Source organism: Fukomys damarensis, unplaced genomic scaffold (genome assembly GCF_012274545.1).
Source record: "Fukomys damarensis isolate Sample0158 unplaced genomic scaffold, DMR_v1.0_HiC HiC_scaffold_26, whole genome shotgun sequence".
In the NCBI taxonomy this organism is placed as follows: Eukaryota; Metazoa; Chordata; class Mammalia; order Rodentia; family Bathyergidae; genus Fukomys; species Fukomys damarensis.
The window spans coordinates 8,766,825-8,783,348 of record NW_022900938.1 but is presented as its reverse complement, the minus strand read 5'-3'; the positions used below and the strand labels follow the sequence as shown (position 1 = coordinate 8,783,348).

Here is a 16,524-nt window from a genome sequence, read left to right as displayed (position 1 = left end):
AAAAAAAAAAAAAAAAAAAAAAAAAAAAATCCAAAGCTGGTATAAGAAAGGAAATTATAAAGATTGAAATTTAGACTAAAAAAGAATACATAGAATCAATGAATTGAAGAGTTGGTTCTTTGAAAAAATAAACAAAATTGACAAGTCCCTGGCCAATCTTACAAGTAAAGAACAGACCCAAATTAATGCAATGAAATGAAAAAGATGAAATGAAATGAAAAATGATGAAATCACAGAGAATTCTTGCAAAATCCAAAAGATCATTGGTAACTAATTTGAGAACTTGCACTCTAATAAAATGGAGAATTCAGAAGAAATGAATAGATTCCTATGTGTATATGAACTACCAAAGCTAAACCAAAAAGATATAAAAATTCTGAATAATCCAGTATCAGCCAATGAAACTGAAGAAATAATAATATTTCTTAAAGTACCAATTAAGAGAAGCCTAGGACACCATGGATTCACTGCTGAATTCCACAAAAACTTTAGAGAAGATTTTGTACCAACACTCCTCAAATTGTTTAATGAAATGGAAAGGGAAGCAGCATACTCAAAGTCATTCCTGGAAGCTAGCATTACTCTGATTCCAAAACCAACCAAAAAAGAGCCACAATCAAACAACAACAACAGGCCAATCTCTTTAATGAACACAGATAAATACATCCTCAATAAGTGTTCCAAGGATACAAGAATGGTTCAACATATGGAAGTCAATAAATGTAATACATCACATAAACAAAAACACAAAAATCACATGATAATCTCAATAGACACAGAAATAATCTTTGATAAAATCCAATATCCACTCATGATAAAAATCCTGAAAAAACAGGAATAGAAGGTCTTTATCTTTATCTCATAAGAACCATTTATGACAAACTAGTGGCCAACATTGTATTAAATGGGGAGGAACTGAAAGTCTCTAAAATCAGGAACATGACAAGGATGTCCTCTATCACCACTCCTATTCAACATATTCCTCAAAACATTAGTCAAACAATCAAATGACAAAAAAATAAAAGGGATATGCATAGGGAAAGGAAGAAGTCAATTTATCATTATTTATAGATAGCATGATCCTTTACATAGAAGATCCAAAAAATTTCACCAAAAGATTCCTATAATTAATAAGCAAATTCAGTAACATAGGAAAATACAAAGTCAACACTCAAAACTGAGCAGCACACTTGTATACCAATAATAAGCTCACTGAGAAAGAAATTGGGGAAATAAATACCTTTCACAATAGCATGAAGGAAAATTAAATACTTAGGATTTAACCTAACCAAAGAAGTGAAAAAATCACTATAACAAAAACTACAGTACTCTGAAAAAGAAGATCAAAGGGGACATCAGAAAATGGATAGATATCCCTTGTTCCTGGGTTCACAGAACCAATATAGTCAAAATGGCCATACTTCTAAAACTGATATTCAAATTTAATTCAATCCTAATCAAATAGCATTCCTCAGAGAATCAGAAAAAAATCCAAAATTCATATAGAACCAGAAGACATCTAGAATACAAAAAAACCAACCAACAAACAAAAAACACCCACTGGTCAACAAGAGCAAGGCAGGAGGTATCACAGTCATGGACTTCAGGTTATACTACAAAGCTACAGTGATAAAAACAGCACGGTATTGACAATAAAAACAAAAACCAGACATGTGGATCAGTGGAACAGAATAAAGGATGCAGAAACAACTACAGGCATATTCATCTACCTAATCTTTGACAAGGGGCTTAAAAACTTTCAATGGGAGGTGAAATAACCTCGACTCTAGGATCGAGAGACAAAAAGGGCTGAAGGACGCGAGCCTTGGACCCTGTATTTTGGAAACTGAGCGGAGAATGGAAGCTGAAGGTGGAAATCAAACCATGGAAGAAAGCAGTGAAAAGAAGGAAGTAGAAAAGAAGAAGCGCTCTAGAGTTAAGCAAGTGCTTGCGGATATTGCTAAGCAAGTAGACTTCTGGTTTGGGGATGCAAATTTTCACAAAGACAGATTTCTTCGAGAACAGATAAAGAAATCTAGAGATGGATATGTTGACATTTTCCTTCTGGTGTCTTTTAGCAAAATGAAAAAGTTAACTACTGATGGAAAGTTAATAGCCAGAGCACTGAAAAGCTCATCCGTTGTTGAGTTGGACTTGGAAGGTACCAGAATCAGAAGGAGGAAGCCTCTCGGTGAAAGACCAAAGGATGAGCGTACTGTGTATGTGGAATTACTTCTTAAAAATTGAATCACAGCTGGATTGAAAGAGTATTGGGGAAATGTGGCAATGTTGTTTATATAAGTATACCACATTATAAGTCTACTGGAGATCCAAAGGGATTTGCCTTTGTGGAATTTGAAACAAAAGAACAAGCAGCAAAAGCTATTGAGTTTCTTAACACACCAGAAGAAGCAGCAAGAAAACCCGGCATATTTCCCAAGACAATAAAAAACAAGCCCATCCCAGTCCTAAGAGTAGCTGAAGAAAAGAAAAAGAAAAAGAAGAAAAAAGGGAGAATGAAGAAAGAAGACAGTGTCCAAGAAAAGGAGGTAAGTATGGACACAGCAGCGTAAGCAAAGTGAAGATGTCCAGGACAACAGAGGGCTCTGAAATGGAAAGTGCAGAACCCCAAAAGCAACACAGCAAGAAAAAGAAAAAATGGGACAGAGCCGAGGTGTCCAGCTTACCTGAAGGCAGACCCGCTAAGAGGAAGAGGAGCAGCTCTGCAGACGCCAAAAGCTTGGCTCCCAAATCAAAAATCAAGAAAATGGCTCAGAAAAACATTAAAAAAGAGGCTTCTGAAGTTTCCAAAGAAAACAGAGATGCAGAATTTTCTACAGAAGAGGAAAAGGACACTGCAGACATAAAAGAAGGTTCTCTATTAAAAACCAAAAGGAAGCACAAAAAAAAAAAGCATAAAGAGAGACATAAAATGGGAGAAGAAGTTATACCTTTGAGAGTCTTATCCAAGAACGAATGGATGGATTTGAAAAAAGAGTATTTGGCACTGCAAAAAGCCAGCATGGCTTCTTTAAAAAAGACAATATCCCAAATAAAATCAGAATCAGAAATGGAAACGGATAGTGCAGAACCCTGTAAGGCCGCAGTGAAAGGAGCCAATGGTCCAGAGTGTCGCCCTCAGGAGAAGGTTAACCCGCCAGGACCCCAGTTTATGAGTGGAGTCACTGTGAAGATCACTAGCCCAGAACCTCTACCTGGCCGGAAGCAAGTCCGGGATATGCTGGCAGCAATCTCAGTTGTATATGTTGATCTGCTAGAAGGAGACACAGAATGTCATGCTAGATTTAAAACTCCAGAGGCGGCCCAGGCAGTAATGAATGGGCACACGGAGATTAAAAAGAAGCACGGCTGGAAACTTGAGGTCCTTTCTGGTGATCAAAAACAGAGATACTGGCAGAAGATTCTGGTAGACAAACAGGCCAAGCTCAATCAGCCTCGGGAAAAGAAGAGAGCCACGGAGAAGTTAATCACCAAAGCGGAAAAGATTAGACTGGAAAAGACTAACCAAGCAAGTAAACACATTCGATTTTCTGAGTATGACTGAAGAGTAATGCTCCCCTGTTCCACTGGGTCCTGAGTATGTCTCTGGCCGTCATTTTATTATAGTAGCAACATAATGAATGTGTATTGAATGAATATTTAAAACCTACATTTCATGAAAGGAAACACCTTGGCTGCTCACTTGTAAATAATACTTTTTTTCTAGAAATCAGACCATTGTATACTACAGTTTTCCATTAAACATTTTATTGGTTGAAATTAATAAAAAAAACTTTCAATGAGAGACAGACTTTTAAACAAACAGGGCTGGAAAGCTGGTTATCTACATGCAGAAGACGACCTAGACCATATCTCTCACCATGCATAAACTAAAATTAAAATGAATCAAAAATCTAAATATTAAAACAGAAAAAAATCTTCTGGAAAACAAAAACAGGTAAAACTCTTGAAGACACAAACATAGGCAAGGCCTTTCTGAACAAAACTCCAAGGGCACAATAAATAATATCAAGAATCAACAAATGGGATCCTATCAAATTTAAAAGCTTCTGAACAGCAAAGGAAACCAACACAGTGAAGAGACAGCCTACAGAATGAGGAAAAACTTCTGCCAGATAATCTGCAGACAAAGAACTAATATCTAGAATTGCAAAGAACGCCAAAAAATAGAGATACCAAAATAAAAGACCAAATTTTTTAAAAATGGGCAAGCGAAATGAATACACCTTCCTCTTCTCAGAAGAGGAAGTACAAATGGCCAATACATACATGAAAAAATATTCAACATCTCTGGCTATTTGAAAAATGCAAATTAAAATAATACTGAAATTCCACCTCACTCCAGAAAGAATAATTATCATCAAGAAATCAAATAATGACAAATGCTGGCAAAGCTGTGGGGAAAAAGTAATCCTTCTTCATTGTCTGTGGGAATGTAAACTAGTATAACCACTATGAGAAATAGTATGGAGATTCCTCAAAAAACCAAAACTAGAGGGCAGGGGATTTAGCTCAGTGGTTCTGGCACCTGCTTTGCAAGTGCAGGGACCAGAGTTCAACCCCCTGTACCAAAAACAACAACAACAAAAAAAAAAAACCCTAAAACTAGAAATTCCATTTGACCTAGATATTTCCCTTCTAGGTGCTTTCCCAAAAGAGTTAAAGATATTATATGACAATGATATATGCATACCTGTTTATAGCAGCACAATTCACAATAGCTACATCTTGGAAATGGCCTATATGTCTAAAACAGATGAATGAATAAAGAAAATGTATTTATACACAGTGAGGTACTACTTTGTCTTAAAGAAGGATAAACTTGAGTCATTTGTAGGAAAATGGATATACCTTAAAATGAGTTAGGTCAAATAAAGATATACACAAGCTTAATTATCACATGACTTCTCTTATATGAGAAACTAAAAATATAAATAAAGAGAAAAATAAAAGACAATAGGAAATAGTGAGGTAGATCTTTTGTATATGGGAAGGGAATAAAGAGATGGAGGGAGGTAGGAGAAGAAAGTGGGATTCTAAAAAGGGAATTGTGATGTGTTGTGTACATGTAGCAAGTCCTTACAAGGAATGTGATCATTATATACTACAAATATGTATCAAAAAAAACAAAACAAAACAGGAGAAGGTGTCCAAGAGATGGAAGGAGATGGAGTGAGGGAAAGGGAAGGAGATTAAAAAAGAGAATTAAGATATGTCATGTACATGTGCCAACTCCCACAGTGGATGTAACCATTATTTGCTACAAACATGTATTAATAAAAAAATTAAATTAAAAAACTAGGAATTCACTGAAGTGTCTCTTTATTCCCATAAAGCAAGTCAGAACAAGTCATAAAACAAGGTCCTTCAACGTAAGGGGCATTATAATGGAATTTATTTATACCCTTCAAAAATAGGAAAATATTTTACATTCCCACAGTGAGATAGAAAGCCTATTTTGCATTTTAAAATTAATTTTATTGGTATGCTTTTGAAACACATAATGATCACATTCATCATAGGGAATTTGTACCTATTCATTAATATATCTTGATTCTTCTTTTTTCCCTATTCTACTCCCCTCTGTTCAACCCTTCTTCCCTTCCTTATTTACAAAAGCCTTATTTCCATTTTTCCCTTCTATTCTTTTTTTTCCTTTTCTCTTCTTTCCCTTCCTCCTCCCCTCTCCCTTGTTTCCCTTCCCATTTGAACATTTTCTTCCTACTTCCCAACGGATGCACTTGAACACATGCTTTTAAGTGAAATAAATCAGACACATGTATTTAAGTATTGCACTGTCTTTCTTGTGTGAAAAACTGAAAGTATAAGGACCAAAGTGGACGCTAGACACTGGGATGCCTGTTCACACAAGGTTGTTGACACACAGTCACTGAGAACTTATTGCTTCAGCTTTGAAACTTCAATTTCAGGTTGAAAGGAAACACAGAAACACAAAAACTTACCAGTCCAGGTTTCAAATAACTGTTTTCCTTCCTAGTAGGCACAAACTTAATTTGAGCTCCCATAAGACAAAAAGACTAACTGGATTCTCTGACATCTCTTCCAAAAGAGACTGGATGCCTGCCATCCAACAAATATCACCAATGGTTAGACCATAAAGCCAAATTCTCCACCACTGCCACTACCAGTGTGGAGTTACCTATCAGGAATGGACACAACAGAAAAAAAAATTTTAAGGAAAAAAATAAAAAAGTAAACTTAGTTCTATAACCACATGGGATTTACTCTCAAAGACAAAAAAGGGATTTAACTCATAAAGTACATCTCTTAAGCCATACAGACTTCATCACATAAGTCCCATTCAGCATCTCCATGAGACGAGATTTCCAGTATTGAGTGTGGTGCTCATGCAGATACAAAGTGAACACATGCCAAAGTTTTATCCTGTTCAGTAATTAATAAATGAGCCAGTAAGATACAAAACAAAATCCAAAGGCATTTGAGAAGTTGGGGTGGGTGGGGGTATCTGAGAGTGTGGCTAAAATGGTAAAGCCCTTACCTATGATGTACAGGGTCCGTGGTTTGTTCCCATCACTGGGGCTGAAAGGGGGCTAATAAAAAGAAACAAGGCGGGGAGAATGGAGGGAGGGGAAGAACGAAGAAAGAAAGGAGAAGAGGGCCGGGGATTTAGCTCAGCGGTTCGGTGGCCTGCCTTGCAAGCACAAGGACCCGAGTTCGATTCCCAGTACCAAAAAAAAAAAAAAAAAAAAAAAAAAAAAAAGAAAGAAAAGAAATAAAGGAGGAAGGGAGGAAGACAGGCAAGCTAGGTAGTATATTAATAAACGTAAGATCACATAGTTATAGATCCAATTGATGTCTTACAGAACTATAAATCATCACCTATAGGGTTATCTGGCCCACCAAATAGAAATTATTGGCATCTCTCTCTGACAGAATCCTAACCAGTTAATCTTTGCCTGTGACCTGTTTCCTCTAAATCATTAACTCCTTCTTGGCCTGGGTTGTAAACCAATCAGTCAACCCCAGGACAGCATTGGAAAGCATCCAGTAATCTCATTTGCCTATCTCCACGCTTTAGACTTTTTTTTTTCTTCTTCACAGAATGAGATATTGAAAGTATTGTATGGAGACGGGCATGGTGGCATACACCTGTAATTCCAGCACTATGTGCAGTTTAGGCAGGAGACTGCAAATTCAAACCCAATTTGGGCAATTTGTTGAGACTCTGTCAATAAATAAATAAATAAAGAGCTGGGGATGCAACTCAGTGCCAAAGCCTGAGGGGGGTTCATCAGAAATTCATACTTAAATTAACATAAAACTTTTTAACTAGCAACCATAACCAGAAGACTGACAAAAAAACTTTACCAAGTCTGTACAGTTTTGTTGCCAACGCTGTTCGCCTCAGGTGTGTGCCTCAGCTTCGTATTTTTGCCTAAATGTAAAGCTTGTAGAGGTTATTTTTACTGCGCTGCTCTTCTGCAGCGCGCAGAACCTTCCACTTTAGCATACTTGGAGGGAGCGAGGAGGTCACAAAAGCGCTTCTAACTCAGATCCGCTAGGAGGCGACGCTGGACCCTATCAGAAGCCGTCAACTGCACTTTCACGCCCTAGGCAGCAGCGCGCATGTGCAGAACTACTCCCAGGCCACACAGGCGCTGAAGCACGGAGCGCTAGGACTCTTGGGAAGGAAGAGGGGTGGAGCCTGAGGGATCGCGCATGCGCTCTGTCGGGGACGCGAGGTCTTTATCCTCCGTGGTTCACATCGGCGGCGTGGAGATGCCGGTCAGTGGGGCGCGCTCGGAGGACGGCACTGCGCTGGGTTCTACGGACAGTTCCGCTGTACACAAGGAGGAGCTCAGCCTCAAGGTGCGTGTGGGACGCGATGAGGAGGCCGTGGGACTTGGCGTCTGTGGGCCCCAGACGTCCCCGCGCGTGACGGGGCGCGGCCTCGCTCTCACCTGTGCTCTTTTTTACCCTCGGCATTTGACAGCGAGTCAAACTTATCCTTTCCTGTGTCAGAGCGGTGTACCCAGCTCCAGACGCGTGCTTTCTCTTTAGCTATAAGTGTACTTGCCGTTTGGAGGTGTACTGCTCTGTTATTTACAGGAAAACATGTATGAGAAGCTGAAAATGTAAATAAAAGATAGATAATAGGAAACAGGGAGATAAATCGTTTGCAAAAGGAAAGGAGACCAAAAGATGGAAAAGGAGGGAAAGGGGTTGTGAAAAAGAACGAAGATGCGTTATATACATGTAAACAGCTCCACTGAAGACGTCTAAACATTATATACTGCAGTCGTGCACTAGTAAAAAATTGGACCATACAGTTCGATCTCATCTGGCCAGTTGCTATGCTTCTGTCACCTTTGGAGTGCACGCTCACGGAAGTGGAGATGAGTTTTCAAAAAGCGTATGCCCACTCCAAGAACTACCAGAGCAAGCCACTTAACACTGATCGGTGAAAGATCCCTGAGGGTGTGAACAGCACAAAGTCATAAAAACTTTTAGAGGTGCTAGCGATGCTATGTCATGTTCACAAAATACTGGAGTCACTGAAGAGTTAAAAAAGTTTTCACTAGTGCTCGCTTCAGCAGCACATATACTAAAAAAATTTTCACCTAGATGGGCTTTCTCTGATGAAAAGAAGTGCTAGTTCCACAGGGAAGCACTGTGCTCAGTCTTTCATATACAAAGAGTGATACAAAGGTGGCAAGTGATAGGTTTTACTGCCCCAGGTAAAGCATTTAGAACTATTTGCTTGATGGCAAATATCAAGCTGTAATATTTATTGCATGAATCATGAAAACCACTGGTAATTGAAAAGAAAAGTAGACCACAGCGTAAAACAATTGAAAGATTGGTATTACTTCTGGAAACTGCATTATTTTTAGTAAAAGATATAAACCATGTTTAGTAACCATGGTCCTTGGCCTGAACTCTGATTATGAACACTGACACACACACACACACACACACACACACACACACACACCCGTCTCTCCTCCATGGTTGCATAATAAGTCTTTCCTCCTCCAGCTTTCCCTTGCCTGTGTATACGTACACAGACTGCTATTCAAACGAATCTGTATTCACAGGCTGTCTGTTGATAATCAACATATGATAGCCCCTTATCCCAGCTCCCTAATTTTAAAACTATAAAGGATCTTTATTGAGCATACGTTGAAAACCTCTGATTTAAGGCTTTTCCCCCCTTTATTTCAGTAGATTAAAGAACAGAAAATTATTGTGGATGAACTTTCTAACTTGAAGAAGAATAGGGTAAGTTATTAAAGGATTTCTGAATAATGTGTGTGTGGTTTGGTTACTTATATTACTTATATATTAAAGTTCTAAGAATTATATTTATACTGAATTTTATAAGAGTTCAGCATCTTTTAAAAGTGTAGTCATGAAGTACCTAGTTTGCTTGGTTGCCTGCCTTTCTTTCTTTTTTTTTCTTTCTTGGTAATAATAGGTAGATCTCATATTTGAAAATGTCTTTTCTTTGCCATATACTATTCATGTTATCTTTGGAAAAACATAATATTAATTGAACCTTGGTATCTTGGAACTATAATCATTAATAATAGAACTTTGTACTTGAATTTGATAATTTCTTCTGAAATAATGAACTTTAAATATATTGAAATGAAAAGAAACTACTTTTTTAAATGATGTGGGTAATTGTCAAACAAAGAAGGATAAATCACTTCCCTGTCCCCAAAATAGTTTTAGATAAATCTAAATGTTAAATATGACTATATAATGCCATTTCCATCACTTTATTCATAAATCACAAGCTGCTGCTTCATGTGTAGTTTTACTGTGAAAAGCACATATTAAAGATCTGGAAAAACTTGATTTTGAACACTTTAAAGCAGTCTAAAGATTATGTGATAATAGGCAATTTTGATATTGTCACTTTGGAATATTCAAAGTTTGGCAGATACAGACTTTCTGGAGGCCCAATTGGCGAAATGTATCAGAGCCTTAAAACTGTATAACGCTTGGAGCCAGTAACTAATTCCATTTATAGTGATTGATATACAGGACGCAGTGATGAGTGTGCACAAAAATTCAGTCACAAAGATGTTCATCACAAGGTTCATTTACAATAGTGAAGAGTTGGTAACACTTTAAAGTCTAAAATTTGAGGGCTGACCAAGTAAACCATGATATAGTGTACCTCCTTACCCATTCAGTAATGTAAAAGAACTTACTGATAAGAAAGAGTATTCTCAGGGCCAGGGATTTCGCTCAGTGGTGCCGCCACCTGCCTCCCAAGCACAAGGTCCTGAGTTCAATCCCCAATACCAAAAAAAATAAATGGATAAATAAATAAAAGTATTCTTACTATGTTGTTCAATTATAAAACTAAATTAAAAACCTATAGATATGGTAGGATCCTTTTTTGTTAAAAGAAAAATGGTATATGCAGAGGGGGAAAAAGTTATAATTTAGTGTGACTAGTAGCGATTTCTGGGTAATAGGATAACAGATAACTTTTATTTGTCTTTTATTTATCTGTACTTGCTAAAGTATTGTTCTGAATATGTATTTCTGAAGTTTAACAATTTGGACGTCTGCTTCTTTTTAGCTCAGATCTTGATAATAGCCTAAATTTATTTTGCAGAAAGTATATAGTCAGCAACAGAACAGCAACATATTTTTTCTTGCAGACCGAACAGAAATGCTTTCTGAAAGAAAAAGTAAGTTTGTTTGGTTTTTGGGGTTTTTTTTTTGGTGTGTTTTTTGTTGTTGTTGTTTTTTCAGCATTTGGTATGGGATGGCACAGAAAATTCTTCACCTGCTTTCTGTGGAAATTCATAGTACCTCAATTAAACTGCCTATCTCTGAATGTTTAAATATTTGTCTACTGATTAATAGTGATATATGTTAGCCTCCCAAAGAGGAGTCAATAGGAAAAAAATCCCTATAAGATGTGTTAAAAGATTAGCATGTGCTTAAGAATGACAGCTCTAAATATAAAAACCATTATACTATTTTCTGTCTTTGTGGCATTGAGTGAAATACTTTGAGTCCAAGGCCTTAAAGATTTTTCTGGGCCGGAATAAGCACTCGGTGAACAGGAACTATTTTTTCTAAAAGACCAACATTCTTTGTTGGTAGCCCGTTATAAATTATTACCAGCACCAGCACAGTACATCAACTAATATGGTTTAATCTTGCTCAATAGCCTGTGTTGTCCTGTGGGTTCATAGATAAAACTCCAAGCATCTGTATTTTACTTAATATTTTTCTTTCTCTCTCCCACAGATGTCTTAGATGAATTGAAAAAAGAATACCAAGAAATAGAAAACTTAGAGAAGACTAAAATCAAGAAATAGTCACCCTGATTTCGTAGAACAATGTGCGGCATTTGTTGTTCTGTAAGCTTTTCTGTTGAGCATTTTAAGAAAGATTTAAAAGAAGATTTACTATATAATCTGAAACGGCGGGGACCTGACAGTGGCAAACAGATATTAAAATCTAATGGTAACTACCAGTGTTTATTTTCTGGTCATGTCCTTCACTTGAGAGGTGTCTTGACTGCCCAGCCTGTGGAAGATGAAAGAGGCGATGTATTCCTATGGAATGGAGAAGTCTTTGGTGGAGTAAAGATTGAAACTGAAGAGAACGATACTCATATTATGTTTAAATATCTTTCCACTTGTAAGAGTGAATCTGATATTTCGTTACTATTCTCAGAAGTACAGGGTCCTTGGTCTTTTATATATTATCAAGCATCTAGTCATTACTTATGGTTTGGTAGGGATTTTTTTGGTCGCCGTAGCCTGCTTTGGCAGTTTAGTAATTTAAGCAAGAGTTTCTGCATCTCTTCAGTTGGCACCCAGGCACCTGGAGGGACAAAACAGTGGCAGGAAGTTCCAGCAGCTGGGATTTTCAGAATTGATCTAAAATCTGCGGCCAATTCCAAATGTGTGACTTTATACTTTTATCCTTGGAAACATATTTCTGGGGAGAATGTTATTGAAGAATGTGTTAACGCCCTCACTCAAATTTCACCAGACTTACCAACTTTTGTATCAGTGGTGGTGAACAAGGCCAAACTGTATCTTGAGAAACCTATTGTTCCTTTAAATATGATGATGCCACACGCTCGATTGGAAACTCAGAGCAAAAAAATATCCAATATTCCATCTACCAAAGAGACACTTCAGGTCTTTCTTACAGACAGTTACATGAAGAAAGTAGTCCACCAGTTCATTGATGTCTTGAGTACCGCAGTCAAGAGACGTGTCTTGTATTTGTCGAGAGACAAAAGCCTGACACCAAATGAAGTTTTGAAAACTTGCTACAGGAAAGCAAATGTTGCATTTCTGTTTTCGGGAGGCATTGATTCCATGGTGATTGCAGCCCTTGCTGATCGTCATATCCCTTTAGATGAACCAATTGATCTTCTTAATGTAGCTTTCATGGTGAAAGAAAAGACTGTGCCAAGTAGCTTTAATAGAAGGCAAGATCAGAAAGATTATGGTGAAATGCCTTCTAAAGAACTCTCTGAGAGTGCTGGTGCTGTTGATGGTGACAGTCCTGATGATAATGTCCCAGATAGAATCACAGGAAGAGCCGGACTAAAGGAACTGCAAACTATCAACCCATCTCGAGTTTGGAATTTTGTTGAAATTAATGTTTCTCTGGAAGAACTGCAAAAGCTAAGAAGAACTCAAATTCGTCACTTGGTTCAGCCCTTGGACACAGTGTTGGATGACAGCATTGGCTGTGCGGTCTGGTTTGCTTCTAGAGGGATCGGTTGCTTAGCAACCCAGGATGGAACGAAATCATATCAGAGCAGTGCAAAGGTATTGCCCAGTATTTCTGCTCTGAAAAACTTCTGAGGCCTAATTTTGACCCTCTAGGCTATTAGCATTTAAGTTCCGAGAATATAGCATATTTTATTTGCATTTAAATTATAAATATAATGTATGCTTTATTTAAAATGGGCATAATTTACTATTTTCTGATCTTATAGTTTTTCTCCAAAAATGTTACAGTTTAGGTTTAATTTTTTTAAGCTTTTATTTTCTTCATTATATAGTAGGTCTTTTTATATGGATTTCCTTAAACTTTTGTAGGTTATTCTCACAGGCATTGGTGCAGATGAACAGCTTGCTGGTTATTCTCGTCATCGTGTCCGCTTTCAGACACTTGGACTAAAAGCATTGAATGAGGAAATAGCAATGGAGCTGGGTCGGATTTCTTCTAGAAATCTTGGTCGTGATGACAGAGTTATTGCTGATCATGGCAAGGAGGCAAGGTAATTCTCATTTATTGTTTTCTAAGGTTTTTTAGTAAAAACATTAGGCTTTAAAAGGACTTTCTAAGCTTTTTCTTTCTAAGCTTTTTCTTTGGAGTCTGTTCACATGAATAACTGGTGCAGCAATAATATTGTACCTTTATGATTATAAACACAGAAGCAGAGGAAGGAGGAGCCAGAGGAGCAGTTGTTTTCCAGAACTCATTCTCTAAGAAATGTCTTTTCATTAATGTCCCGTGTTAATAGAATATTGTGGTTGTTTATAAGACTACAATGAAAGACTGTAAAAGTGTGACAATATAATACCAAGAAAAGGTATTTAAAGGGTATGGTTTTAAGTATTTACTCTCCTCCCAATAAGAGTACTGTGTTTTAAAAAAAGAGAGAGAGAGTACTATATTAGTCCAGGCTTTCTCCTCCAGTGTTACAGACTGGCACCTCAGGAGTTTTATGCTTTGCCCGCAACATATTTTTGATGGTAGTAAATAAGTACTTGAATAAAGCTTTTTTAGACATTAAGGATGAAGGCTGATGGTGTATAAAGAGGAGAACTGCTTAACAATTGTGAAGTGGTAGTTTATTACAAATGTACAAGAGTGGGGCCAGGGATTTAATTCAGTAGTTCCACCGCCTGCCTCTCAAGGACTCAAGTTTGATCCCTGGTACCCCCAAAAAAAAGAGGTACAAGTGTGCAAGGACAAGGAGTCGAGTCCAAGTAAGCTCACAGGAATCTCAGCATCATAACCACTTAGCTGTCAGACTTCGCTGTTTCCTGTCTACTTCACTCTTTCTTTTTTCATGGAATCATGGTTGTCTTTTACACACTTGTCATTCTTATATTGCCAAGACTGCTAGTGTCAATATTGTCATAGTTTTCAAGATTTCTTTATAAATACATACACTGTAAGGTACACACTACGAAGTCTATAAAGGAAGAACTTTGAAGGGTGTGAGAAAGTCCAAGAGGGTAGGAAAAGAAAGAATGAGAGAAACTTAGTCCGTTGTTCAGCTAGGTTAAAGAGAAAGGAATTTATTTCATCTAGTGAAAACAGTTTGTTCTAAAGGCCCCGTATTAAGGTATTGTAGCACTCAGATAAAAATGCATATGAAGGTTGTTTAAAACAGCTGATATGAGTGGTTAGCTTTAAATAATTTGTTATGTGTCCATAATAACAGCAATCTATTTGATGAATATTTGTACAATTACTGTACTTCATTATTATAAAATATCCTATAGAATAAATTTCTTTATCCTTTGCCTTTTTCTTTATACTTGAGCCAGAATGAAATGTAATGAAACACTAGTGTAACTGCGTTGCATTCTGAGGAAATGGAGAGGGAAAGAAAGGGATTAAAGTCTTATAAACAAGAGTTTTGAGAGAAAGTAGGGAAGCAAAAAAGGCAGAAAGTCATTTCTTTTTAAATCTAGTATTTTGTTCTCATACCAATTTGTCACTATTTGAGCATTTTAAAGTGTAATTAAACAGTTTTGATAGCACAAGTTAGTGTTTTATAAATCCAAGATTATAGAGGCCTTCTATATTCATTTCCTATCCCTAAAGAAAGTTCAGTTTCTTTAGACATGACAGAGACCAGATTCAGATCAGATTCTGTAGTTAACCAAGGTCATACCTGATTTCAAGGCATCCCCAAAGTTATCTTGTGAAACAATTTGAAATTTTTCCTTGACATCATGTACCTAATTTATTTATTCTAAAATTATTTTCTAACATATATACTGTCATATGTTGTGAAACACTTGTAATGTATTTACGTAAGATTATGTAAAATTATGTAAATTTATGTTCATATAGTAGTTATTTTATCTATTTATTTTAGATTTCCTTTCCTGGATGAAAATGTTGTTTCCTTTCTAAATTCCTTACCCATCTGGGAAAAAGCAAACTTGACTTTACCCCGGGGAATTGGTGAAAAGCTAATTTTACGTCTTGCAGCTGTGGAACTTGGTCTTACAGACGCTGCCCTTCTGCCAAAACGGGCCATGCAGTTTGGATCCAGAATTGCAAAATTGGAAAATAATAAGGAAAAGGCATCTGACAAATGTGGAAGGCTCCAAGTCATTTCCTTAGAAAACCTTTCTTAGGAAAAGGAGATTAAATCATGATATGATTTCACAGTGTTACAGTATTTACTGAATGACAGTTATATAAAAATAAAATACCCCACTGCTTTGCTATTGTATATTGTAGTGGTTATAAAGTTCATTGGGTGAATTTTTACTTTTCCTGTGTCAAAGCTTCTAAAACTCTTGGACTTTGCTAAGTGATAACAGTGCCTTGTTACAGTGAATGCCTTTTGACTACACTGAGATTAATGTAGCATAGTGGGATTCCCTAGACAGTCTCAGGACGGGGCTAAGAACCAGAAAAACCAAGTCATTAAGAGGGCTGGCATGTCAGCCCCATGTACAGACTTGTGGGATGGGCAGGAGATTAATTGCAGTGGAGATCTGTGAAAACTTTTACAAGATTTCATGAGTTTCTAGTTTGCTAAACATATGGATTTACCAGGACGGCTGCCTGCCCAGGGTGTGCATGGAAACATTTTGCTCTCCCACTTCCCAAATACCTTGGCCTGTGTTTTCTCCCCAGCTGTTCCTGAGCTGTATCCTTTATGATAAATCAGTAAATTAAAGTATTTACAGAATTCACATTTCAATAGGCCAGTCTAGCAAAGTTGAAGGCACCCCAATTTGTAGCTGGTTGGTCAGAAGTACCAGAAACTCCAATTTGAAGTTGGCATTTAAAGTGAGGGCAGCTCTGTGGGACCGAGTCTTTAGTCATGGAATCTGACACTAATTCCAGGCACATAAAGTCAAGTTGGATCAAATTGTTGAACATCCAGGTGCTGTTCTAAGACAGAGTCGATTGGTCTTAGAAGTGTATGAGAGGGTAGAAAAATTAAGAGTGGTTTCCCACATTAACATCATGGTAGCTACATCTAGATATTTGTTATTTTTACTATCAGGGATGTTAGTTTACACAGGACCTTGACAGACAAGAACACTGTTTTGAGAAGCTAAATACTTCACTCACATTCCTGGGCAATACTTAGTACATTTGTTTAAACAGTTCATTTTCCTACTTCAAGAACTTTTTTGTACCAGGGATAGAACCCAGGATCTTGTACTTGTGAGGCAGGTGAGGATACCACTGAGCTAAACCCCAGGCCCCCTACTTTAAGAACTTTTAAAAACTTTTAAACATTTGGTCCCACAA

The 16,524-nt window shown here is 37.2% G+C and overlaps 3 protein-coding genes across 4 annotated transcripts; all 3 read left to right on the top strand.

The window, feature by feature from the left end:
• The first annotated feature begins 1,814 nt into the window (after positions 1–1,814).
• LOC104871018 (la-related protein 7-like) lies at positions 1,815–3,568 on the top strand. The gene is given in 3 exon segments (XM_033756319.1): positions 1,815–2,242; positions 2,245–2,568; positions 2,571–3,568. Coding segments are annotated over 3 exon segments (1,704 nt in total). The 5' UTR covers positions 1,815–1,857; the 3' UTR covers positions 3,566–3,568.
• A 4,134-nt stretch (positions 3,569–7,702) lies between these two features.
• On the top strand, positions 7,703–11,374 carry Asdurf (ASNSD1 upstream reading frame). Its single transcript, XM_033756320.1, has 4 exons — positions 7,703–7,872; positions 9,232–9,285; positions 10,640–10,715; positions 11,284–11,374. The coding sequence occupies exons 1-4, from the start codon at positions 7,723–7,725 to the stop codon at positions 11,352–11,354; spliced, it is 351 nt and encodes a 116-aa protein (XP_033612211.1). The 5' UTR covers positions 7,703–7,722; the 3' UTR covers positions 11,355–11,374.
• Positions 11,356–15,494, top strand: Asnsd1 (asparagine synthetase domain containing 1). Of its 2 annotated transcripts, none has more exons than XM_033756318.1 (3): positions 11,356–12,830; positions 13,104–13,285; positions 15,125–15,494. In XM_033756318.1, exons 1-3 carry the CDS (start codon positions 11,376–11,378, stop codon positions 15,387–15,389), a joined length of 1,902 nt encoding a protein of 633 aa, XP_033612209.1. In that variant the 5' UTR covers positions 11,356–11,375; the 3' UTR covers positions 15,390–15,494. The 2 variants fall into 2 exon arrangements, with proteins under 2 accessions (XP_033612209.1, XP_010635145.1); XM_010636843.3 differs by having other exon boundaries at positions 11,444–11,502.
• Positions 15,495–16,524: the final 1,030 nt, after the last annotated feature.